At 33.2% G+C, this 24,807-nt stretch overlaps 4 protein-coding genes across 7 annotated transcripts; 2 read left to right on the forward strand and 2 right to left on the reverse strand.

Moving 5' to 3' along the window:
- Positions 1-4,397: 4,397 nt before the first annotated feature.
- Positions 4,398-5,198, forward strand: LOC140862021 (ethylene-responsive transcription factor ERF084). The gene has a single exon (XM_073265026.1). The coding sequence runs from the start codon at positions 4,398-4,400 to the stop codon at positions 5,196-5,198; it is 801 nt and encodes a 266-aa protein (XP_073121127.1).
- A 1,748-nt stretch (positions 5,199-6,946) lies between these two features.
- On the reverse strand, positions 6,947-11,148 carry LOC140864671 (uncharacterized). Its single transcript, XM_073268965.1, has 5 exons — positions 10,691-11,148; positions 7,970-8,020; positions 7,683-7,745; positions 7,529-7,597; positions 6,947-7,404 (listed from the first exon to the last, which is right to left on the reverse strand). Exons 1-5 carry the CDS (start codon positions 11,030-11,032, stop codon positions 7,282-7,284), a joined length of 648 nt encoding a protein of 215 aa, XP_073125066.1. The 5' UTR covers positions 11,033-11,148; the 3' UTR covers positions 6,947-7,281.
- A 1,505-nt stretch (positions 11,149-12,653) lies between these two features.
- On the forward strand, positions 12,654-16,102 carry LOC140864265 (probable receptor-like protein kinase At1g80640). 4 transcript variants are annotated; one of them, XM_073268331.1, is made up of 10 exons: positions 12,654-13,331; positions 13,591-13,758; positions 13,847-14,100; positions 14,192-14,324; positions 14,417-14,477; positions 14,556-14,652; positions 14,730-14,850; positions 15,085-15,293; positions 15,391-15,560; positions 15,705-16,102. In XM_073268331.1, the coding sequence occupies exons 1-9, from the start codon at positions 13,160-13,162 to the stop codon at positions 15,526-15,528; spliced, it is 1,353 nt and encodes a 450-aa protein (XP_073124432.1). In that variant the 5' UTR covers positions 12,654-13,159; the 3' UTR covers positions 15,529-15,560; positions 15,705-16,102. The 4 variants fall into 4 exon arrangements, with proteins under 4 accessions (XP_073124432.1, XP_073124434.1, XP_073124430.1 ...); XM_073268333.1 differs by having other exon boundaries at positions 12,656-13,331; positions 14,748-14,850; positions 15,705-16,100; XM_073268329.1 differs by having other exon boundaries at positions 12,656-13,331; positions 14,414-14,477; positions 15,705-16,099.
- Positions 16,103-23,093: 6,991 nt separating this feature from the next.
- Positions 23,094-24,303, reverse strand: LOC140866489 (ethylene-responsive transcription factor ERF003). The gene is made up of 2 exons (XM_073271488.1): positions 23,996-24,303; positions 23,094-23,662 (listed from the first exon to the last, which is right to left on the reverse strand). The coding sequence occupies exons 1-2, from the start codon at positions 24,076-24,078 to the stop codon at positions 23,209-23,211; spliced, it is 537 nt and encodes a 178-aa protein (XP_073127589.1). The 5' UTR covers positions 24,079-24,303; the 3' UTR covers positions 23,094-23,208.
- Between the last annotated feature and the right edge of the window lie 504 nt (positions 24,304-24,807).

Genomic DNA, 24,807 nt, shown 5'->3' on the forward strand with positions numbered 1-24,807 from the left:
ACTTGATCAACTCATGATTCACTTCTCAAAAGAATAGTTTTGATTATAATAATAATACTTATTAATATATATTTATCATTCTTTTTATTTCAAGGAACATGAAAATTGGTTTTTAAGATTTGGTTGAAAATTACTTCAACCTCCTTCAAGGATGTCTAATGCCAAATTAACATGATTTCTATATATGTGTGATATGTAATATAATCAAGACCTGTTAACTAGATCAATGTTATTTCAATAAAATAATTTTATAAATGGATTGAATATATATCTTTACGAACGATGCATGAATCATGATGAGCCCGAGCAATCTTACATACATCACAAAAATCTCATATTTATGGAATTCTTATTCGATAATTATCTCAAAATCACGTGTATTTTGTACTTGAGTAACACTATTATAAGATCGTCTCATCCGTAAGACGGGTCAATCCTACCCATATTTATAATAATACGTAATACGTTTGACATAAAATGTAATACTTTTTAATAGATAACACATATAAGAGACATATCTAAAAAAAATGACCCTTGAGACCGTCTCACAGGAGTTTTTGTCTTTGTACTTTCTGTTTCAATATACGTTTGCCCTTCCATAAGAATTTTTTTTTTTGAAAGTAAGTTCCATAAGAATTTTAATCTTACAAGTTGGGTAGTTGAATTTAAAATCATTCCTTCAATAATTTCGTATTATTTTTCTAGTTAATACGATTGAATATATTAATTCAAGGAGTAACACTCTTGTGAGACGGTATCATATGTGAAACGGGTCAGCTCTACCCATATGTATAGTAATAAGTAATATTTTTTGGCATAAAATGTAATATTTTTAATGGATAATTCATATAAGAGATCCGTCTAAAAAAAATTATCCTTGAAATCGTCAAATATGAGTTTTTATCTAATTGAAAATGCATATAACTTAAAGTTATTTCATATTTGAAATTCAAGTAATTTATATTTGAAATCCTTTATCTTAATACAACGTTAGGGAATTTCAAAATATTTCATTAAATGATCCATGAGACCGTGGCTCTAAAAAAAAAAAAAGGTAAGTGTTAATGAGTTATATATATTAAAGATCTAAAATTCTAATTCACTATATACAGATACCGAATTAATTATCGTCCGGTAACAAATTAACTTTAAATCAATCCAATGCAACCTACTCATATATATCTTAATCAACTCACTGATTCATTGGAACTTTTTATCCTTATAATTTTTTTGAGCATTTCTTATCCTTTATTATTACATGAATACTTCTTCTCCTCAAAAAACTTAGGTTGCATAAGCATCATACATCGATATTATAATATGATATTATAGAAAATATGTTTTTTTATTAATTAGTAAACTATACTTTGCGAAATCATAGAGCTAATTAATTTATGGTTATATTTTAAAATAAGAAAATAGTCTTTTTAATAGAAAGGTTGGGTTCCCAACTAGCACAAGCAAACGTGATCACATCACTAGGGGTCCTAAAGACTACATTACCACACATCATCACTACTGTTAAAATGCCCGGAAACTTTACTCAAAAAATAAAATAACAAATGCTTAGTTTAAAAAAAATTTACTACGTCTAATATTACAAAAAATAGCTTCAAGATTCCAATACAAATAAATACTACCTTAATTTATTGCGTTATAAAAATAAAAACGGGAAAAGAACACAAGACTTATAAATATATTATTTCAGGTACTTGATTGATGTGATTTATAAAATCCCTTCATTTTCCCATGCAACCTAAAGTGTATTTACTCAAAATCTCAAACCCTAATATTGTCATCTTCTCAGAAAACCCTATTTTACCCTGCGGATTTGTAGGGGGTTAAATCCATGCACGTAAAGTTATCCCTGGGGTAATCATGGCCATCACTCAACACTATCTTTTCCATTTGATGGCAACTCTCATTCTTACAAGTCACGTAATCCAACGGCCACAAGACTCCTTCATTTTTATTTTTATATAATACACCCTATTATATATATATATATTATAAAATATTTTTTTTGACAACATATATATTATAAAAAATATATATTAAGGTAAATTATAATTTTCAGTCATGTTTTATTTATATATATATATATATATATATATATTGGAAAATTTAGAGTTTTAATAGTCTAGAGTGCATTTTTGCTTCAATTTTAGTCATTTTTATTGGAATTTTGACGTGATACTGAAAAATGATGAATAATTATTGATATGATGTCATGTAAGAATTTTGACAAAAAATATTAAAATTTAAAAAGTACAAATTAGTGGATATTGTATATTATTGTGATCTTTTATATATTTGGATTTTAGATATACCATATTTCAAAAGATTAGATATATCAATATTATTATCCTATAATATATTATTTGATATAAAATATTTGATATATCAAAGTGCATCCACAGTTTGAGGTAGAGTAAAATTTTAATCAAATCATACTAGGTGTCTTATAAATATATGTAACCTTCATCGGTAGACACACGAGATTAAACGAATTCACAACACACAATATACACAATTAAATATTTTCTATGGTACTTCTTGGAGCATCGTCACAATCTCTAAGGGTTTAAAGTGTGTGGGTGTGATCGAAATATTACTAGACGACCGCAAAAGGAACAAAAATACTGTTCGTGGGATTTGTTCGAGGAACTTGCTTGCAGATCGAATCAGAGATCCAACAATCGTGTATCTTATTTTTCGCAAAAAAAATACACACGATTTATTGCTTTTAAGCATTAAATTCCAACAGTGAACAAAGATTGTGAGATTGCAAAAATATCTTCGTGTTTAAATAAAAATGACTAAAATTGAAAAAAAAAATTAAATTAATGAATTAAAAATGCGGATTGAGGATTGAATTTTTTTCCCGCACAAATTAAAGAATAAAAAATATATATACTTTCGCCAAATATTAAATGCCCATAAAGCAGAAGTTGACAGAAAGAGGATAACTTGGCCATAGTGGAAGCTAAGTTGATTTGATCTTTTTCTTGATTCCATCCTAAATTCATTGTAACTTGTAGTTGTAACTTGTAATACTATTCCACATAATTCAAGAGTTAATTCTGATACACATTATTTCACACTTGTAAACTAAGAATTAAGAGAAATTACTGTTACTGTAAGAGTGTGTAAGAAATATTAATCTGGTAATTATATTTTCATTTAAAAAATAAATATATAATTTCTTAATTAATTATTAATAGTTGTAGTACGTTGATTACGTGGGTTTGGAGGCAAATGTGATATGATGATGTCATGCTAAGAAAAAAGGGGAGGAGAGGACAGTATATCCCGTCTGCCAAGCAAAGGACGAGTGTGTAAGTAAATGTGGTCTTTTCCAAATTGACACCGATATCTTCACCTAGATTTTCATATTTAATTATATATATATATATATATATATATATATATATATATTATTCCTCAACTAACAAATTGGGCTTGAAAAATTATATATATGCCAAGAAATGAAATTTAATTAATGCATTGATTATATCGATCTCATTTTTGTCATTATACATGTACCACCACACTTATGAAATTCCTCAATTTTTTTACAAGTAATCATGTTAACGAAATATGAAGTGAAAGTTATATGTTTTGTTTTGTGATTTATAATTTTTTCAATTTTGATATGGTTAACAATGATTTCACATTTGCACTAAAAAAAATGATTTCACATTTAGTCCTTTAATTTCATTTTTTTAATCATTAATCTTATTTAGTTATGTAACTTGCATTTTATTTCACTTTTGGTCTTATTTCGACTGAAATCCATCAAGTTTATCGGTAAAAAATGACCAAAAAATGAAAAAAAATACATGTTATAAAGGAAAAAATGAAAAAAAAAATAGACAAGTTATAAAACTACAAATAAAAATTTATCGCAATAAATCCAAATAAAAAAAAAGCACGCAGGACTAAAAAATTACAAATTTACCATTACCATGATTAAATAATATTCCTTGCAACAAAACGATTATTCAATATTGAAATCTGAATAAATCATTGGATCAACAATATATATATTCTACTAAGTTATATATATATATATATAATGTCAAATTTTATTCAAATATGAAAAATTATCTAACTTATATTATATAATGTCAAATTTTATTCAAATATGAAGAATTATCCAACTTAATAGAAGATAAACTTGACAAGCGCAACACCTAAAAATATGGGATGAATGAAATATTATAGTTTCTTTACTAATTACCACCAAGATAACAATATATATGAATCAAAATGAAAACCACACAAAAAATAAAGGGGCTGTGAGGAAATCATGAATAATATCACAACACAAGCAATCATTCCCACTGACTATAAATTTGGGAACTGCAGGTTAAACTCTTACCAACAATTTCCTCATGTTGCCAAACGTCGCTTTCTTCCCTCAACTGGAACTATTCCACCCTCTTCAAATGCTGCAACAGTGGAATCACTTCGATTCTGAACCGGGTTTCCCATCATTCTCTCCAGTTCCGGTCCCTGCGGTGGCCGATGATTCCACCAAGAATCGCGTTTCAGGTGGGTTTTCTCCTTTCCACTCTCCAGCTCCCGATGAAAGCCACGCGGTTCTTGAAGGGATCGCAGCTGTTGTCGGGGAGCGTGTTCTCTTCGGAAGCCGCGGCGGCGCCGACATGACTGGTAATTCTTGCAACGGCGGCGAGGAGAAGTTATTCCAGAACATTTCTGTCGTGGGTGATGATGAGGCGAGGAAAGAGGATCATGATGATCTTGGGGTGAAGAAAAGCTACAGGGGTGTGAGGAAGAGGCCGTGGGGGAGGTGGTCGGCGGAGATACGCGACCGTATAGGGCGGTGCCGCCACTGGCTGGGAACGTTCGACACGGCTGAGGAGGCTGCGCGCGCTTACGACGCGGCGGCGAGGCGGTTGAGGGGTTCCAAAGCACGGACCAACTTTCAGATACCTCCTGTTTTGCCACTCCCTTCTATTGATTCTGAGGCGAAAAAGTTGAGGGCCGATGCGAAATCTGGGAAACCTCAGAATGTGAGAAGGAAGTGCTGTGTTGTGACTTCTGCTTCGCAACTTTTTAGCTCGAATTCGGGGGCGGAGAAGAGCAGGAGGAGTGTTGTTAACTTGGAGCTTGGTTTGAAGTTCAATGGAGGATTTAGTGAGGCAACGAGGGCTTCTTCGTTAGTGTTATGAACTAATTATAATTTATAAATGCATTGCTTTAGCTTAGATGGTCTATGTCTGCCATGAGATATAAAGTAGTTTTTTCTCTTGACATATTCTGGGGTTTTGAAAATTTAGGGTTTGTGTCTCTTTTAGTAGCAGATTTCAAGGCCTTTTGTGCATTTGACATGGATAAATCTTTGAGGTTTTGGTATGTAATTGGGGTAATATAATGACAAGTAAAGCTGGTTCTTGATTATGTACATTTCAGTTTCCTCTGTGTTACATGGAACATTATAAACTTTTGCTATCAACTCATACATCTCCATACATAATGTTATTAAATCAGTTTTTATCTTGATTCTTGAAATCACTTATGCATCAACATTTCACACTACTTTCACCAATCCAAGAATCAAGAACTACAACTAGATATCCGGCCCGAATCTTGAATACTAAGTTTAGAACGAGATTTCGAGTTGGAAAGATTGAATAAAGGCAGGTGTTGCGGAGGGTGGTTATTAACTTTTTGAGTCAGAACCAAATCCAAGATTTTGTGGGGAATGTAGTATCAGAATTCAGATGGACTGGAGGCTCCCACGAAAAGCGGGCTACAGGCGGGGGCCCGGGGCCGGAGGTGAGGATATTGTGTACTTCTCGACGCTGAATATTTTCATCCGAAGTGGAAACGATACGAAGATTACATTTTACAGTAGAGAGAAATTAAGGGATAAGGAGATATATTAATGAGTGATTGATTAGTATACATTGGATGATGCAATCATGCTTCATTTGCAGTATTGCAGAAACAGCTGTTACGATATGATGCTCGGCTCACACATTTCGTGTATTCTTATTTGAAACAAAGTATAATAATATAAATAAAAGAAAGATAGTACTATGTTTTTTTTCATTTAATGATTTTATTAATGTAAGATAAATATTTATCATATGTGTGAGTTGGAGAAAAAAATCAATAAACAAAATTGTAGTGAAACATTTGGTTGGATAACATTTTTATATCGAAAATTCTAATGGGATCATGCATGCTCATATCTAGGCCACTTCATTCACTGCATATGTATGTGTCATATCAATGACACGTAAGGGGAAAAAAACTAAAATAGCTTAAAAAGAAAGAAAATATAGCAAATTAATATTAAAATTTTACAATAAAGTAGATTAAGATCGCAATGAAATAAATACAAACCAAAATGTAATTTTTCTTATCAATATTTTTTTAAATATATCAAACTTATATTAAAAAATAGGACAGATTTTTTTGTAATTCGCCCTTGCAATACAAGAATACGAGTTTTTATTTTTTAAAATGGTAAGAGGATAATATTAATATGCCATATGTTATTACAAGCAACGCAGGTGCTCTCACTTGTTGGAGTCCACAATACAAAATACGGTCAAAATAATGACATGTATCTTTTTTTTTGAAACTATAATGATATGAATCTAATCGTGTTATTTGGGTAATGTTTCTGGTAAGAATTAGTTTGTTTCTTTTTCAAATATGGGTTGATTTTAGACCGAGAATTTGATAAAAGAAATTTAAAATAAAAAAAATTTATGTAGTGTAATTTCTTATAGGGAAAATATTTGGCGGTGGTGTTGATAGTTGGTTGAATCACTCAAATTTATTTTATCAATCAAACCAAACCATCACGTATCGAATACTTACCAAGAAGATTCACCAAGAAATTTATAAAATAATCAAGTAATATAGCACAAAACATACGCGAAAATATAAAAAATAGTATCTCATTTCAAGGACAAAAATTTATTCATCTAAAATCTCAATTTTTTTTTTAAAAATTAAATCGCATAAAAATAATACACTCGAAGGACTAGACTCCAAAAAAGTTTGGCTACTTAATTCTAACGAGCCACGATCCCTAAAGGCTAAAACAGACCATCTGTACCTTCATTTATAAGTATCCTAACTATTCAAGTAATACATTCGCTACCACAAAGCCTTAAGACTATATATAGGCTACAAATTTAATTTCACATAGCCTAAAATCATGGTTAGATCTTACTTAGTGTAGTGTCATTTGTTACATTTGGTAATGTTTGGTTAACACCTCGCTCGATCCCTCGGCTAGCTGGCTCCACAAACCACATCAGAGCTCGGAACTTCGTCGAAGGGGATATTTAGATCGGGAAGAAAAGGTAGAGAATCTAGAGATGTTACTTCTCTTTCTTTGAGTGGTGGCACCTCAAGCTGCAAAATCAGCACAAGAATATTGAACGCGAATTGTTAAGGCGTCTTGTGTCATGGAAAAATCAGGTGTCAAAACACGAATTAGAGAAGAAAGGGTTGAGAGAATTGATGAATTGCACTTCACCTTCATTCTCTTCAATCTTTCGTTCACAGACCTTTGATTCTCCAGATTCGCGCGTAAGGCAGCTATTTCCTGCATCGCGAAAGGGTTTTGGATTGAACGTCGTAAATGCATATACAATTTGGAGAGAAAGAGGTTAGCGGAAGAAGTAGAATACCCTTTTGAGATCTCTTCTTTCCTTAATTAGCGAGTTTTCTTCTTCCTTCAGTTCAGCCAAGTTCTGGAGATTTATTACACAAATGAATGCAACTATCATGATATTAATTATGACAAGCCGGGGCCAACAAAAGTTTGCAAGTAGGGCTCGATTATGCAGACATGATCAAACTGACTACAAAAGGGTCCACACGATCCAACGACTCTGCGGTGCACAACACTGTGCTGACGACACAGTGATATGAAGAACCAGATCCAAAAGAAAATACATAATGATATATGGTATACCTTCTTCTTTCTTGACCTCTTGGAGCTTGCCTTCTGACTAGTACTATTAACCTGCGAAAATCGGAAACCAAACACAATCATCAGTGTATCCTGTTAAGCAAATATGGTCGATTTTGTCCAAACATTTGCTTGCATGAAACAATATTTAAAATCTAGCATATTCTATAACTTTGTTGAAGAATCATGCGATTATAACATCACATTATCAACAGAAAACGACGACGACTGATAAAAAAATGGCAACAGCCTTGAACTGATGGTCGGCGAGGAGGTATGTATCTAAACCACACAACTCAATGTTTAGCTTTGTCATATGTATAAATCCAAGAAAATTTACACTGACGAGGTCATCTGCAGTGATGGCTAAGGCTTTGAGCACTCGAAAATCAACGTGCCTACACTTTGTTTGGCGCGACAGATTCATCGATTGACCTCGTTTTATAATCTGTTCTACTTAGAATAGACCACAAAAGGGAGATATAGAAAGGAAACCGAAAGGAGGAGAGTAAGGAAATCATAGGGTATCATACAAGGAACCTAATTGTTTGGTTGAAGACGATGATTAAGCAACATGTTTTCAACCTTCAACAAATATTGGTGACAAATAAAAAATGGTCCCCCTCCACTTCAACCACATCCACACCATTCAATTCCTCACACATTTTGCACCAAATATCACACACTTTACATGACGGGCTACCCAAAACCCTTCGTGTGACATCGCGCGCGCCTCATTATCCTCATAAAATCCATATGAGCCCCATATTAATAAACTCGAACTACATAAATTTTCCTCTAACATTGCACGTGTTTGAAAGAAAACATTCAGTTAGCTCTATCGGTTTAAAAGTCCTTGATAGCTTCGTACCACCATACACACCTTACAATGTACACACACGGCGTTATAGAAACCCCTTCTCCCCGAAAACTCGACTTCAAGGGAGGTGTAACGCAAATAATAGCTTTTTGTAATTTCATCACGCCCACACGTATAAGCCGGAGGCCTGGAACATACATCCGACCTCAACATTAAAGAGTTGTACGTACGTCTAAGTTGATCAATCGATAACTCGAAATATGATGAACATGAAAGTTGTAACGGGACATCAGACATGGGTCGAAGTTCAGACAACTTGCGTCGAGTCTAACAATTACATTTTAGACGTATCAAAAAAAAAGGAAAAGAAAGAAAAGACAAAAAAATAACCATTATTCAACAATTTCATATTTTAGAAGAATCCGCACACGAATCAAATATCGTATAGGACAAAAAAAATGTGGGCTTCTTGTGTGATGCCTCGAAGTGTTCACCACATACTGCGTACAAATGGCATTTGTTGGATGCAAGACAACGACAGGCATAAGAGACATACATGATATCACCAATAGAAAACGAAGTGGCAATCCACATTTATACATTATCAACTTTAGTTTCTTTTTAAAAAAATAAATAAATTATTACATCTGGACTGACCCCAACTCATTGCTGGGAACTTCATCTAACAGCATACAATTCTTGAATACACATTAAATTTTAATGTAAATTATATTTATCTATCATATTTTATTAGAATAAATTATTTTGCGCTCGTAATGTGACAACTCACATTATAATAAATATAAAAATAAAAATAACATATAAAGAGCTAGCACAACCACTAACAACACTCCACCAAACTGACGCACACCTAATCGGCTAATTGCCACGAAAACACGCCACCGATTAACCCGGGCTCCACCCCCACCCAAAACCTGTATTGACCAAAATACCCCACCATCACATTTATCCTGATTCTTTTACCAAAAAAGCCCAATGATATTTTCTACACAATTCCCCAGAGTTTAAGTTGGGGATAGCTTCATTTCCTACAAACCTTGACTTATAAGTTATTTAATTTAATGGAAATTTGTACTAACATTACTACAATATTGTATTTTTTTTCTAATTCGGTTAATCATATGAACATATATGATATATCCCAAAGTTTTAATCTAATGATTACAAAATAATTCACATGTAATTTTTTCCAATTATCTACACATTGTATTACATTACATAAAAAGGAAACGTGACTTTCTTCTAATTATTTGACCTCAAAGGGATGCCTTTTAGTTTCATATCATTAATTTATTAATCTATATAAAAAAAAAATGGGTTTCCAAATTTTATTACAACATGTTAATTGTTAAATTAACAAATGATTAACGACAGGCAAGAATAATATTTTTATTTATAAATAATAATAATAATAAATATATAAACATATGGAGCTGACTATTAATTTAGCATGAACTTTTCTTGAAGAACAATTTTTTGGTTGCTTCGGAGGTGAATTGACGAGACTGCCCTCGCATTTAATTATTGTTGTCCTATCGGAAAGTTAACTGGTAAAGAAGAGAAAGGGAAAGGGCTAAGATGGACGAATCTGACTTGCTCCGTACGCGTGGACGGTAAATATCCATCTTCTAAGGGGTAATTTAGTAAATTAGCGTACACTCGTCGAATGAAAACTGACGAGGGGACAACTGACGATTGACGAAGTAAACATGAAGGAAAAAAAAATACAAGTCCTAGGATAACGAAGAAATTAAAGAATATGTAAACCGCCACCTCCGCCGCCGCAGCTAGCCGCCGGCCGGACGGAGGATTAAGGACGCACGTAGATGAGGATTTATAATACGAGTATTTCTAGTACTGTTGAGTGTTTTACGAGTACGAACCTCAGATCTTCTGCCGGCGGCGTTGAGTAGCTTGGGGAGAGGAGGTGGGCGGCTGGACTCTTCGGATCCCCCGCTGAGAGAGGTGGCGCCGCTCCATGACAGGGCCGTCGTGGGGCTGTCCCTGTGGCTTGAAGATTTCTTCGGGACGGTGTTGGTGCAGGGATAAAGAGGCTTCGACCTGCGTTGACGTACGCTCCAGTCCAGTACTGGCACGACTGCTGGGTGGTGGAGAGGGAGACGGAGCGGCCGCGGAGACGCGTGGTGGAGGCGGACCAGGAGCTCCACCACCATGGCGTCGTCTGTCATGGCGGCCGCCACCCACTCCTCGTCGGCGCAGGTCATGGCTGGGATCCGTAGGGGGTGGTTGGGATGGATGGATGGATTGGAGAGATGCGAAAAGTGGAAATGGGAATTGTGGGATGGTGGCAAAAGAAAAATGTGGTGTGAAGAATCAATTTATATTAATATTTTTGCTGTTGTAATAATAAATAGGAGACACATGAGGCGTGTTGTGTGTGTATTTTTGCAACCATCCACACACACACATATATGTATTATGTATATGTATGTATGTGTATGTGTATGTGTATGTGTAAAGTAGACCAACACTACTTTTCTATGCTCCTAAGTTCAAAAAAGAACATGCCTCAGTGTTATATTGTTAATGTGAGACGGGTCATCTTAATTTGTATTTGTAATTAAAAATAATATTTTCTTTTAATATAAATAATAAACACAGAAGTTTTTTTTAAGTTGTCTCACATTTGAATTCTGTTTCTTCGACTCGAGCTAACTCATGAAAGATATTATTTTTATGTTAAAAATATCACGCTTCACTGTAGATATAACTTGAATTGACTTATACCATATACTTTAGAGTATCTCACAAAAAACCTACTCAAAAATAAATTTTTTTTTTCTGGCTTAGGCGTGGTTGTCGTTGTTTTCTTGAACAAAATGATATTTAAATGTATAGATTGAATAATATGCATGTATTTGAAGTCAATGTTGACTTGTACGAGAATAACGTAGTAAAAGTCAAATACATAGAATGCAAGTTAAAAATATTCATTGTTTTATTTAAAATTGTAAATTAATTGTAAATAGTTCCACTAACGTAATGTTTGATCTTTTATTATATGGTTAAATTCTCATGTCACGTCGACAAATTTTCTCTGAAGTCTTGATTATTTTTCTGTTTTTCATATTCATATAAGGGCCAAAAATTAGTAGCCTTCCTGGACTGATACTAAGTTGGGCCAATAGATGGTTTAAATATTTAATAAATGCCACTTGAGCCCAAATTCTATAGTTATTCTTTCATTGTAGTCCAACATGTGAATTGTTCACAAAATAACCACATTTTTAATTTTTTGACCAAATAACAAATGGACAGATATGTGGCATGTTCTAAAATTTAAAACTTTAAGTATCAGCTACATAATATTTGCTACTATACATCAACAGGATGAATATTATGTAAAATTGGGGGTTTTCACTTCGTTCCGACTTTCGAGTAAAACTCCAGGTGCAACATAATATGTATCTTTCGATCTAGACGTAGAGGATGAAGAAGTGCTTGGAGACTATGGAGGCTTCAATGTTGATTCCATAGTCTTGTATTAAAAAATAATAATAATGTATCAAATTATTATTTGTAAACAAATCTAATTTACGTGGGTATGACGTGCAAATAACTATCGAATAAGAAGAAGAGAAGAGTGAAGACTGAAGAGGGTGTCGTGAAATTATCAGATTTCACGGGATAACCAATGGACAACGATGGATCATCATGTGCCTCACTTGTGAAAATTCTCCGTGTCTTTGTCTTACAATTTAAATATTAAATTCAATTCAAATAACAATATAATATTGAACGATGCCCACCCTATGCTAGCGGGACAACTGGGGGAGAAAAGGGTGGATCTTAAAATTTTGAGTTGGAAACTATTAATTTTTGAGAAAATTATATAATATATTACCAAATAATGGCTTAAATATATTAAAAATCGAAGCTTTTGGCTTGTTGAAATTGTAAATGAATCAGAGATTAAAGTTTTACTATCATGTTTGTTAAAAAAAATAGTGAAAAATTTTAACTTTGCGCACTAGCTCTCCGTCGTCTCGTTTTGGCCCACACTGTTCTTGATTCTTGAATCGTGGCTCCATAAAGATAGCTTCTTTTAACGCTGTGGAAAGAAGAAACACTGCCACTTTTGTTCTTTTTCTGAAATATAAAAAGGAATCGTTGCGTTTTCTTTCCTGACTGTGTTTTGTCATCTTCCATTAAAGAAATTAAAGAAGTGGAATTCAGTGGAAAGAAAATATTTTAAAAAAATATCTGTGAGATGCACATAAGACACACTCGAGAAAGTATCTCACATTCTTAAAAGCTCCGAAATTTGGATTGCCTTAAATTTCAGATAAGGTGAAAGATTTAGCTGAAGTAAGATTTTGAAAGGAGGAGGAATGGGTTTGAAGCTTTTGCTTTTGATTCTTGTAACCATTTGGGTTCTTAGCTCCCCTTTGTTCTCGGCTCCCCTTGATGTGAGGGCAGATCCCCCTGTGGCTGACCCTGTTCTTCCTACAGAGAAAGAACCCATTTTCAAGAATTCTTCTGATTTGATTGCGCCGCCTCCAGGTAACTCAAGAATATCTACTGCATTGGGTTCAGTTGTTGTGACTTTTGAAATGGTGGGATTTTTCAGTCATTCTGTTGTTTTCTCTGTTTTTTTTTGCTTGCCACAGGGATTGGAAAAATCATGTACTTCGATTTTTGTTCCCCTGTTATTTACTTTTGGCTTTGATTAGCTATTTTTTTTTTTAAAAAAGGTGCTTTTGGGGAAATAATGATGGGATATTACTTTAAATCGATTGTATCTTTTGACTTTGTTTTGAAGTTGGAGGGGTTGAGGTAGTGCACAGCAAGGACTTGAACAAGAAAATGCTAATTGCTCTTGTGGTTGCTTCAACTCTTTTGGGAGGACTTTTGCTGCTTCTGTCTTGTTTCTTGATCTATAGACTGAAAATTTCGAAGAAATGTAATGCAAAGCGTGATTTGAAGTCAGGTATATTTGCTTGAAAATCGATATCCAATTTCCCTTTTGAATGAAATTTTATGTTCATTCTTGTTAGTTGTGAACTCTGCATATGTAGATGCTGCCAAAGGGATGTCATTAAGCACGAGTTTGGATAAATTTTCTTATCTAAAGAGTGGTGGAAAGAAAGGTGGTCCTATTGCTGCAATTGAGTACCAATTGCTGGTATCTGGTACAAAAAATTTTGATGAAGGCAATGTTCTTGGAAAAGATCGATTCGGGTGTGTGTATAAAGCTCGTTTCAGTGAGAACACTCATGCATCTGTGAAAAAAATATATGCTGGTGGGCTGGAAGCTGAAAGAGAATTTGAGGTGAAGTTCGGACTGATTTTGATTGTAGCTAGGAAATGTTTATGTCAGTTTTACGGATATTCATTATGCTCGATTTTGTTTGGATTTGCAGAATGAGGTCGAATTGCTTAGTAAAATACAACATCAAAACATTGTTTCTCTTTTAGGATATTGTATTCATGGCAAAGCACGGTTCTTGGTTTATGAAATGATGGAGAACGGGTCATTGGAATCCCACTTGCATGGTAAATTTCTGTTTTTCATGATTTTTGGTTATGTTGCAAGATCGATCAATGATATTATTGTATTTCTTACATAAATGAATTCGTTTCAGAAGGTAATCGTGGATCAACTTTGAATTGGCATCTAAGAATGAAAGTCGCGCTTGATGTTGCAAGGTACCCTTTTTTTTAATGAACTTTTTATTTTTATCGTTGGTTTCACAGCCTTATCAAACTCTTTTTATCACTAACCAGAGGATTGGAATACTTGCATGAGGTTTGCAACCCATCTGTGATCCATAGAGATCTGAAATCATCTAATATTCTTCTCGATTCCAAGTTCAATGCCAAGGTAATTTTACAGAAGAAATGTTCTCTTTTCAAGCATAACTTTGATCTTACGTCGATATTTCGAGCTAGCTGATTCAGTTAGTATTTTGGTTCAAGCTCTCTGATTTTGGCCTTGCAATCTCTGGAGCGAAGCTGAACACGAACAGCCACAAGTTTTCTGGAACCTTGGGTTATTTAGCCCCTGAGTACTTGTTAGATGGTAAAGACTATTCCTTGTACTTGTCTGTTCAAAAAATGGCTTATTACATTCTGCAATGTTTTTCGGGAAAGCAAAAATTGCCAGCACATGATCAAAACATCATGCTTGGATTGTCAATTGTTGTACTGTTTAAAATATTTGAATCACACCGTTTCCTTCTACTATTATTTCTTGTACAACAATAGTCATTCGGCTGTAAATATATTAATGACAAATTCTTGGAACAATTTTTAGGTAAGCTTACAGACAAAAGTGATGTTTATGCGTATGGCGTGGTTCTTCTTGAGCTTTTGTTGGGAAGACGTCCTGTGGAAAGATTGGCTGATGCACAGTGCCAATCTATTGTTACCTGGGCTACGCCTCATCTTATGGATAGATCAAAGCTTCCAAATATTGTCGATCGAGCCATCAGAAACACAATGGATTTGAAACATCTTTACCAAGTGTGTCCCTTTACAAAATTCTAATCACTCTTGTAAAAAACTATTTCGAAAAAAGTTTTATTTTTACTAATTTGATGGTATATATTTTCCTGATTAGGTGGCAGCGATAGCTGTGCTATGTGTACAACCAGAGCCGAGTTATAGACCACTCATAACTGACGTCTTGCATTCTTTCATCCCCCTTGTGCCTCTCGAGCTCGGAGGATCCCTTAGAGTGACAGATTCTGCTCCTTGAACATATACAAGTACTACTCCTTTTGCTCATTGGTTAGTGTTTCTTTACCAAATGCCTGTTTCTATGTTTTTCGGTTTTAGATTGCATAAACTTATTCATAATATATTTCACAAAAAGTTTTTGTTTTGCTCTTAAGAAGGATAAAGGTTTTGTTGGTTTGTCATTGTACCCTGCAGCTGGCAAGGAATATGCCAAACTGCCTATCGGAAAGGCTCTTATTTTACGAACTGCGTGGATTTTCCATTTAATACCCATCCAGCGGCTACGAATCGAGAAAAGTTTACTCGAGTCCTATTTCTAAGGATCATGGCAACCTGAATTCTCTTATCATGTGAATTTAGAAGGTCTAAGCCCGTGACATGTTCAATTACTTGAAATCTTCGTTTTTCTTTGAGATATCAGATTATTACATGGACCAAAATGAGCTTATAAACGTGAATGAACATTGTGCCATAGTAATGCTTCTGATGTTTTGATCAATATAGGACCTTTTTTTCAAACTTAGATCTTCTGTACAAAGTAGCGGCCAATTTTGTGTTTGGTGAATATATGTGAATGATTCATCTGCATTATATTATTTTTAAAATTTTCTTAAATAATATGTACCGTTTATCTGTATGAATGCTACATAAAGTGGAACACCAATTTATGTCTGAAAAATCTAGAATGCCTTTTCTGCTATTGGTCGATGTAAATCGGCATATTCTAGTCTCCAAGTTCTGTTTAATTGACAGCAAGCAATCTGTGAATCATCATCAAACCTTCCAAATCCCAAAACTTTGTCTGTAACCAAAAAAACGTAAAAAAATGCTTTCTGTCTCTATCTTGCAACCAAATATTACAAAGAACAAAACCATTTTCTCTGCAAAACCAAAGTTCCACAGAAAAAACAATCCAAGAACAAGAATCTTGGTATGAATTCTCATGCTAAATAAAGCAACAGCCTGTACTAAAACTTTTAGTACCCCTTCCTATATAAACCTAAATACCTTTTGAGGATACGAAAAGGGAAAACAATCATGAGTTCGATTTCCATCTGGTTTTGTAGTAACAACAACAAGAACATGTTTGTAAAGATAGTTCATCCAGGCGGTCATGTGGAGCTACACGACCGGCCTATTCTAGCTTCAGAGCTACTCAACCGCAACCCCAAATGCTGTGTCGCACATCCCACGATATTCCAGCAGCCATATGACATAATATCTCCGGATACCATGCTAAGTCTTGGCAAAAAATACTATGTTGTTCCCATTAATACTGTCAAGAAACTTCAACTCCATTGTTCGCCTTCTGTACTTGAAGGGAACCAGCAAGCTAGCAATCAAGATACTGACATTGATGAAACGGACTCGTTTTGTTGGTCCTTTAGGAACAACAAGAACGGGACAGAGACCAAAAATGGAAAGAGTGGAGGGTCAGTGGGTTCAGGGAAGAAGTTTAAATCCATCAATAGTGATATTTCCAGAGAGGAGATGATGAACTATTATGGGAAGAAAAGAGGTTACAGGAATAGGGAGGATTCGGATCTTTCGACTGGTGGACTGTCTCCAGGGAGATTATCACTTGCATCTTATGATAGTTGGCAGCCTGATCTGGAATGCGTTACCGCGAAATGATGAACTTCAAGAATTTGTATGGAAACAGAAGTATTTTCTTTTATACAATATGTCCATTAACGTACAATCCAAAGTGATATTCATGCTTTGGTTTAGAGTAGGAGCCATACATGTTCGGTGTAAACAACAAACAGCAAGCAGCAACAAGAAGCATTTATCCCACGGGTATAATTTTGTTAAAAAATAGAAATACTGCCTCTAAAATACATCAAATTTTTCTCTCGACTCCCCTTTTTGAATCCATATCCGCCTATTTCGATGAAAATCTTCAAGAACATTAATGCTGAGAGTTATTTGTGTTTGAACTCTTGTCTAAAATATGTGTTCTGCAGGTGTTTTTCTTTAGAATCGACGCAAGAAGAGATTAGACTAGAATACATACACCAGATAGTAAAACTTTGACCCAACATGGTAATACAACCACATGCATGCACCATTCTCATGGCACTCAAGTACTTGTGGAAATTGAACAAGAACTAATGATTTATTGTGGAAAGAAGGGTTCTAAGAAAATTGCTATTTTTGTTTGAAACTAGTAGTGATCACCTCAACTTTATGCAATGAATCTGATTCAAATATTAACCTATTTGAACTCAAATCGAGTCATTTATGCTTTCATTCTTTATGGTTGTATTTGGATCAATGGAATTCAAATCCATGGATTTCGAATATATTTTTGTTGTTTGGAGAAGTAATACAATAAACTTCAAATCCACCTCTTACATGTTTACAGGTAATTCGACTCTACAGTGGGGGTAGTACCCCAACAACAGAGTCGATTTAGGATTGACCAATTTTTATGTAGGCCCCACATTTGGCTCAATCTTAAACATTCATTACTACTGTCGAACTACCCCATGTTTATATATTGTTTCATGTTAATTAGAATGAATTTCAAATTCACCAAATAAATTGTGTCATTTGAAATTCATTTTTATTTTGCATTACTTATCTCTAAATAAATAAGATGTAAATTTAAAATTTGATCTATTTTTTCATCTTAAACATTAAAACTATAATCGAAATCCATGGATTTCATATTCTATATATCTCCTTGCATACTAAAATCTTTGAGAGAAGAATCATATCATGGAACTAATGGTGGAACTCTTGAAATATATGATGGGGCATGGCATTGACCAACAATTTGATAGGATTGATTAATTTATGGATTGTCATTTATATAAAAACAAACTGTGCGCTCTTATAATAAACTTAATGGACACTTTGGATCCATCAAATTTGCCAGCGATTTATAAGTTGTTAAGCATGATTATGACGTTGATTGATGGTCATTAGCAACACGCTTTCTAAGGACGATCAAACTTGAATAGAAATTGGATTAATTCTTTGACTCGATCATCATTTATGCGTATAGATATTATATACTAGTATCCCAAACACAGGTACATGCATAAAAAAAAAGGAATGCAAAAAGTTTCAAAATTAGTTAAAATGAAATGTTTTTATAGATTATTTTTATGTGATTTAAGTTTTTTTTTATAACAAAATTGTGTTGATAAATTTATGATAAATAGAATTTTTTTTTTAACTAATGAATGTATATATAAAATAAGGATAAATTTGACATTGAAAAAAAATATAAAATTATGAACCATGACATTAAAATATCTCAATTTTACTAATATAATAGAGATGACTATATATATCATGTCTTGTAATAGTGAATGAATCATGAAATTCGTGATGATAACGTCATCATTTTCAAATATGATGGATAATAATTTCAAAATATTTTTACGACAATATAAACATCTCTCAATATTAAAAATACGTAATGAGAAAATATATGAGTCCAAACTCCAAACATACGTCAAAACAAACAACCACCCCCTCCTCCACCCGCACAAACCCATATTTCATGGAATCGTATTTGAACATATACATTTTAAACCCTGATTTTAAGTTTTTTCTATTCAGAATTGGGATATATATGATGATGATTTTTTTTTTCCTTCGAATTCTAGGAATGGAAAAAACATACTCCCATATATAGCGTGAATATAAGTTTATGTTTGTTACGACCAAATATCTTCCTATGCAATTGGTGAATAACTCCACCATTCGACTATAAATTTTTTTTTATCTAAGTTATTTGATGGTGATAGATTTTTAATCCTTAAAACATAAATAATTTTTACAAAGTTACCCCATTAATTTTATATAAAAATAATGATAGGTCGTTCCTTTTTTTTTTTTTTGAGAGGGATAGGTAGTTCATTGTTTGTTTAATATAATGCCCTTTTATTTTATTGTTTATTTAGAACATTTAGTGTCTTTTTATTTATTTATTTATTTATTACTATTATTACAACATTTGGTTAAGAGTTGTGGTACGTTGATTTGATGGATGTCTCTTCAAAATCAACTCACACATCATACGTACATGCATGTCTCATGTCGATGTATCATTGGAAGATCTAAATAAATGAGCTCTCAGCCACCCTCCTATAGAACTATCTCCTCATTAAATCTCAAACTAATTGAATTAGTATAATAATTATTTTTGTCATTGAATTCAAGAAATTATACAAGTATGTTTTGAGATGTAAATCACCTCGTTACAATATAGTTTCGGCATAAATTTAATAAATTTGTTAAAAAAATTATAATCAATTATTTTTAGAGATTGTAAATGTTATTAAAATCTATTCGAGATTTTTATACTTGAACCTCTATATAATTTATCCTCCATACACTGAGATTGAGGGGAGAAAATGCATGTAAGTTGATGGAAGGCATGTGGACGCAGTCGTGGGAAATGGGCCCATTCAGATTGAATGGTTTAGTTGTGGACAAAGTGAAATATTGCATTCAAAGTATGTGAGTAACATGGTTTTGTACCCCCTCAAATTATGTATTGGCACATGCATTGGTGATGTCTCTGGAAGGGGATTGATGGGGATTCTTGTTGAAAGCATACATGTATTAGGAAAGTAGTCACACTGGAGTTAACAAGAAGTTTATATAGAGGATGATATTCACGAAAAACATTGATCTACACAAAGATCATGACACATATAAGTCCGGTAGATCTGTTTATACTTGATGCGAATATAGTATATTCGATATCGAGATAGACACTTCTAGTGTAACAAACATATCTTCTACCGTAAATATATACACCGAGTGTGTTACATCTGTTGTGACATACATGATAATTGTAATACAAGATTATGTCTTTTTGTTTTTAATGAAATGAGTTTATATGGACAATGTTAATTATATGTACATAAAGTTTTACGGGAAGTTCTATGCTGCCCATCTGCCCACATCAACGGCTCCCAGATGATCTGTAGATCAAATCAATTGATCTGCAGATCAATTTGAGCCATTGATCTACCCTTGGGGTAGCAATCATAAGGGCAGTATAGAACTTTTCGAGTCTTACATAGAGGGTTACACGCTCTATTAAATTAGGAAAGTATCTCAATTTTTTTTAATATTTTTTTTCAATCTAGTTATAATTTTTTGTCTTACTCAAAAAACTTTTTAATGAAAATATTATTATTATTTATTACTTACTTATAGAATTAATTTTACTGCGTTCAACAAAATATTTATTTTATAAAATTTTAAAATATAATTATAAAAATATAATTATTTACTAAGTTCAACAAAAAAATAATTGTTTATTTTTTATAGTAAATATATTTTAAAATATTCAAAATTAAAATTTCAAATTTAAATTTTTATTCGAGTTCGAGTCGGTCACTATTAATTTATTCGGATTTGTTTTGAGAAATTTTTAAAAAGTTTTGTACTTATTTATAGAATTAATAAATATTTATTATATTTTTATATATTGTATTTTGGAAAAAAATTATTGTATATTGTATCATTGATTTTCAACATGCAATAATTATTTTGCAAAACATTGATTTTTAAAAATAATTTTTATTTTGTGTAGTAAGTATATTTTAAATTTTTTACATTTGAAACTTTAAATTAAATTATATAAAACTATATACGTGAGATTTTGTTATTATGTATTTAAATAAAAATATATTGATTATTATTATGTGTATTTAATAATTTTGTTAAAAATTTTAAAAAATCAAATATTTCGGGTCTAACCTGAACCCCAAAACCTCAACATTAGTCCAATAATTATCTGGTCAACACAGGTGAGTTCAATTTTGACACCCCTAAAACTGCACAATAAATAATAAAATAAAAAATAATAATATTTTCGTTAAGATTTTTTTTTTGAACAAGACAAACAATTATAGGTTGAAAATAAAGATATTTTTTTTAAAAAAAAAATTGATGTATTTTTCTAATATAATAGGACGTGTAACCCTCTTTGTAAAACTCTATGTACACATAGCATTATCCAATTTATATTTATATGCTAAAAATGTGTGATTTTATTTCCAAAATGCCCTTTAACTTTTATATGAAATTAACTTTTGGTCATTTTTCACTCTTACCTCATCATCATATTCTATTTTCACATTTTGCTATACGTGATTTTTTATGATGCGAAAATCCACAATTGATATATCGGTGTGCACTAGATAAACTCCTGGACTAATGTATATAACTTCAGTTTGTTATACATCTTGCTATACTTATTAATTGTGAAAGAAGTCGTGAAATCAGGATGGTATGATATGGAAAATTTCTGTGATCATTTGAATTTTTGGATATGAAAATTTTCTTAGTAATTCTCACCAATCAATACATTAAAACAACTAGGAAAAGACAACTTTATCCAATGGAGAAAATGAAGCAAACTGTACACATTCATTTCGAAAATCTTTACTAGATGGGTAATTTCGTGAATGAATGCGCGTGGACTTTGATGTTGAAATGTTTTTGGACAGTATCAAACCAAGAGATTGGGCACTGTCCCTAATTACAATAACACTTTATATTAATATATAATGAAAAATAAAAACTTGGGTCAAAAAGACAAAACAAAAAAGCAGAACTTTCAATCAACAGTATGACTCCAGTAATATATATGTAGTGTGCAGCAGCTGTTATGTGGTGATCACACAAAAATAAAGCGAATGGGAAAACATTCTGAACTCTGCTTGTCCTTAAATGAACATCAATTATGAGCCCTATTTTTCCCAAACCTTTTTCACATGATGTTATCATTACTATCACGACTACGTGTTACTTCGGGTGTGTTATTCTATATTCAACATGAATCTAGGGTTCATGTGAGATAAATGCTATGTAAAAAATACCAATGACAAATATAAATCAAACGGTATTTGGGATATAACCAAGTATATATAATAAGTATACAGGGACATTACAATTATCTCTCCTTTAGAACCAGCCCCGAAAATCTATAGGTGACTCCCATGATATAGCAATTTGCCCTGCATAGAGCTTATTTCCCGGTGCCATCTCTTATACCATTCAGCCCCGCGCAATTACACAATGGACATTTATATCTACTCTGTAATTGTTTTCGCTCTATGAAAATGATTAAACCAAAGTATTATAGAATTTCATTGTAACTCATAATGTGGATAAGAAAATCACATAGGCAATTAAATTTTGACCCATCTCTCCCAAAAGCATTAAATGCTTATGGAGGCCAAGAAACACCGGTAGATGAGATCCTAGTATATGAAAAATACCCAAATCATGTATCCAACGGTTCGTATTTTTACACATAGACGTAATTAATTATATATTGTTGACGTGATAAATCATTGAATATTAAATCTATCATTGAGGCATTACACATATATTAGGTTAAAATCTACCAAGAAACACCCACGGAATCTCATGCTACATTTAATGCAGCATATGATATTAATGCAAGATGAATCTAGTTTTCGAATGATATCTAAATATCTCCATAAGTTCCTTTAAAAAAAATATATATCTCCATAAGTTTCTTTAAAAAAGGAGTTAAAATTCACATTGATTTTTCGATTTAACGAATCTAATAAAATTTTATTCGTCTTAAAATTCACATGGACTTTCATCCCATATTGATGATGGAATATATGTCACAACATAGAAGAAGTAGACTCGAGTGAAAGGGCTCAAAAACAACACTAAAATCTCTACACTACGTTGTTGAATTTCCCATAACAGTACAAAGCTCGATGGAACCATAATCAAGTAGCTCCTGAATCATCTGCTCAATGTGATCATCTTCAAGAGAGTCGAATTTTTTGCCATTATCTCCTACTGGGATTTCGCAACTACTAACATTAACACCCTTTTGATCATTCTTGAAATCGACGGCGTTCCCTCTGTCGAAACATGGAAAATGTTCTGCTTCGTTTAGCTTATTATTAACAACTGGTTTCTTGACCATTTTGAGGGAAGCCATTTGGCATTTATGTAGCTTAGCCATTAGTGTGGCCGAAAGGAGCTTCGCGGACGATGATCGTGGCTCGTTCGGGTTGTGGGAGAAGTTTGTGCGCGCTCTAGGCCCGGACATGATGCGTGCTGCCTCGTCGTATGCCTTGGCCGCATCCTCTGCTGTCTCGAATGTGCCTAGCCATATTCTTGTCTTTCTGAATGGACAAGATAAAAAGTCAGTTTTAGTGTATAAAAAACTATGACCCCGAGAATGGAGAAGATCAAAAGCACTTTTCTTTAAAATATATTATAACAAAAACAGAGTACTATCATGCTCGTTAGACCCAAACAACAGAACAAACTTGTTCGATTCAAGAAACAATGAACCAGACACTTCGATTGATGGGAAATTTGTGATTTTGAAATCAATGCTGAAAATTTCATTAATGCATTATGCCACCCTTTGAATTTTCTTGGATACATCCCCACAGACAGAAAACTAGAAGCTTGAGTCCACAAATACATGAAGAGAAGAACAGGGAGCTCACAATAAAGGGTGGCGAATTTCGGAAACCCATGATCCCCAATGCCGCTGCCGGACACCACGGTACCTTTGTTGCTGTCTGGCCATGGAGGTAAAGCTGGTGGGCAAAACGAAGTAGTTCTGCAGTTATATTTCGTACAAGAAAAAACAAAGGGAAAAGTGTTTGTGGTAATGTCTGAGAGAGAGATGACAATGGCAGGGGAGAAGCACAACATCGAGGGGGTTTATGTAAGCGCACTTTGCGGCTTTCAGCTGGCAATCAAGCATGAGATTGGACCCCACGAGACTTTTCTACACTCTTTCGTCTCCCAATTCCCATTTATATTTGTTTTAGTACTTTGGATGCCTCCATTCGTGCCCGTAATCGCGAGTCGCGCCAGCTTAAACAACTTTAATTTACGGCTAACATATGATATGTACGAGAAAGATATGATTATTCTATGCTATAACTGCAGTTCTTCTTCTTTCATGATATGATCAAATATCAACTATTAAATCATCAATATATATGTCAATTTCCATAAAAATATATGGATTTCACGTGATCTAATAGTATTGAAATAAGGGGAAAAACTAGCATAGACTAACTCAGAAAGATACTAGGTGTGCAAATTTACGCCACTCTTTTTGTCACAACCTTCTTGTCTTGATTGGATCTCGAGTTCGAGACTCATTTTTTCCATACTCGTAGATCAGAAACATGAGCTAAAATGTCCATCCACTTTTCCGGTTATTTTCGATGTTATTTTAAAATATTGTATATCTATTCAAGCGCTTGACGTACAAACTTTATATTTTTTATGACAAAAAGATTTA

This window comes from Henckelia pumila, chromosome 4 (assembly GCF_033568475.1).
Source record: "Henckelia pumila isolate YLH828 chromosome 4, ASM3356847v2, whole genome shotgun sequence".
Taxonomy (NCBI): domain Eukaryota; kingdom Viridiplantae; phylum Streptophyta; class Magnoliopsida; order Lamiales; family Gesneriaceae; genus Henckelia; species Henckelia pumila.

Excerpts from the sequence above, each read along its gene's own strand:
- LOC140862021 (XM_073265026.1), top strand. The coding sequence starts at position 4,398 with ATGTTGCCAAACGTCGCTTTCTTCCCTCAACTGGAACTATTCCACCCT.
- LOC140864671 (XM_073268965.1), bottom strand. The coding sequence starts at position 11,032 with ATGACCTGCGCCGACGAGGAGTGGGTGGCGGCCGCCATGACAGACGAC. Across the intron at positions 7,746-7,969 it reads AGAGGTCAAGAAAGAAGAAG|AACTTGGCTGAACTGAAGGA; the intron begins GTATACCATATA and ends ATAAATCTCCAG. Across the intron at positions 7,405-7,528 it reads AAAGATTGAAGAGAATGAAG|CTTGAGGTGCCACCACTCAA; the intron begins GTGAAGTGCAAT and ends CTGATTTTGCAG.
- LOC140864265 (XM_073268329.1), top strand. The coding sequence starts at position 13,160 with ATGGGTTTGAAGCTTTTGCTTTTGATTCTTGTAACCATTTGGGTTCTT. Across the intron at positions 14,478-14,555 it reads GTCGCGCTTGATGTTGCAAG|AGGATTGGAATACTTGCATG; the intron begins GTACCCTTTTTT and ends ATCACTAACCAG. Across the intron at positions 14,653-14,729 it reads ATTCCAAGTTCAATGCCAAG|TTAGTATTTTGGTTCAAGCT; the intron begins GTAATTTTACAG and ends TAGCTGATTCAG.
- LOC140866489 (XM_073271488.1), bottom strand. The coding sequence starts at position 24,078 with ATGGCCAGACAGCAACAAAGGTACCGTGGTGTCCGGCAGCGGCATTGG. Across the intron at positions 23,663-23,995 it reads GAAATTCGCCACCCTTTATT|AAAGACAAGAATATGGCTAG; the intron begins GTGAGCTCCCTG and ends TTGTCCATTCAG.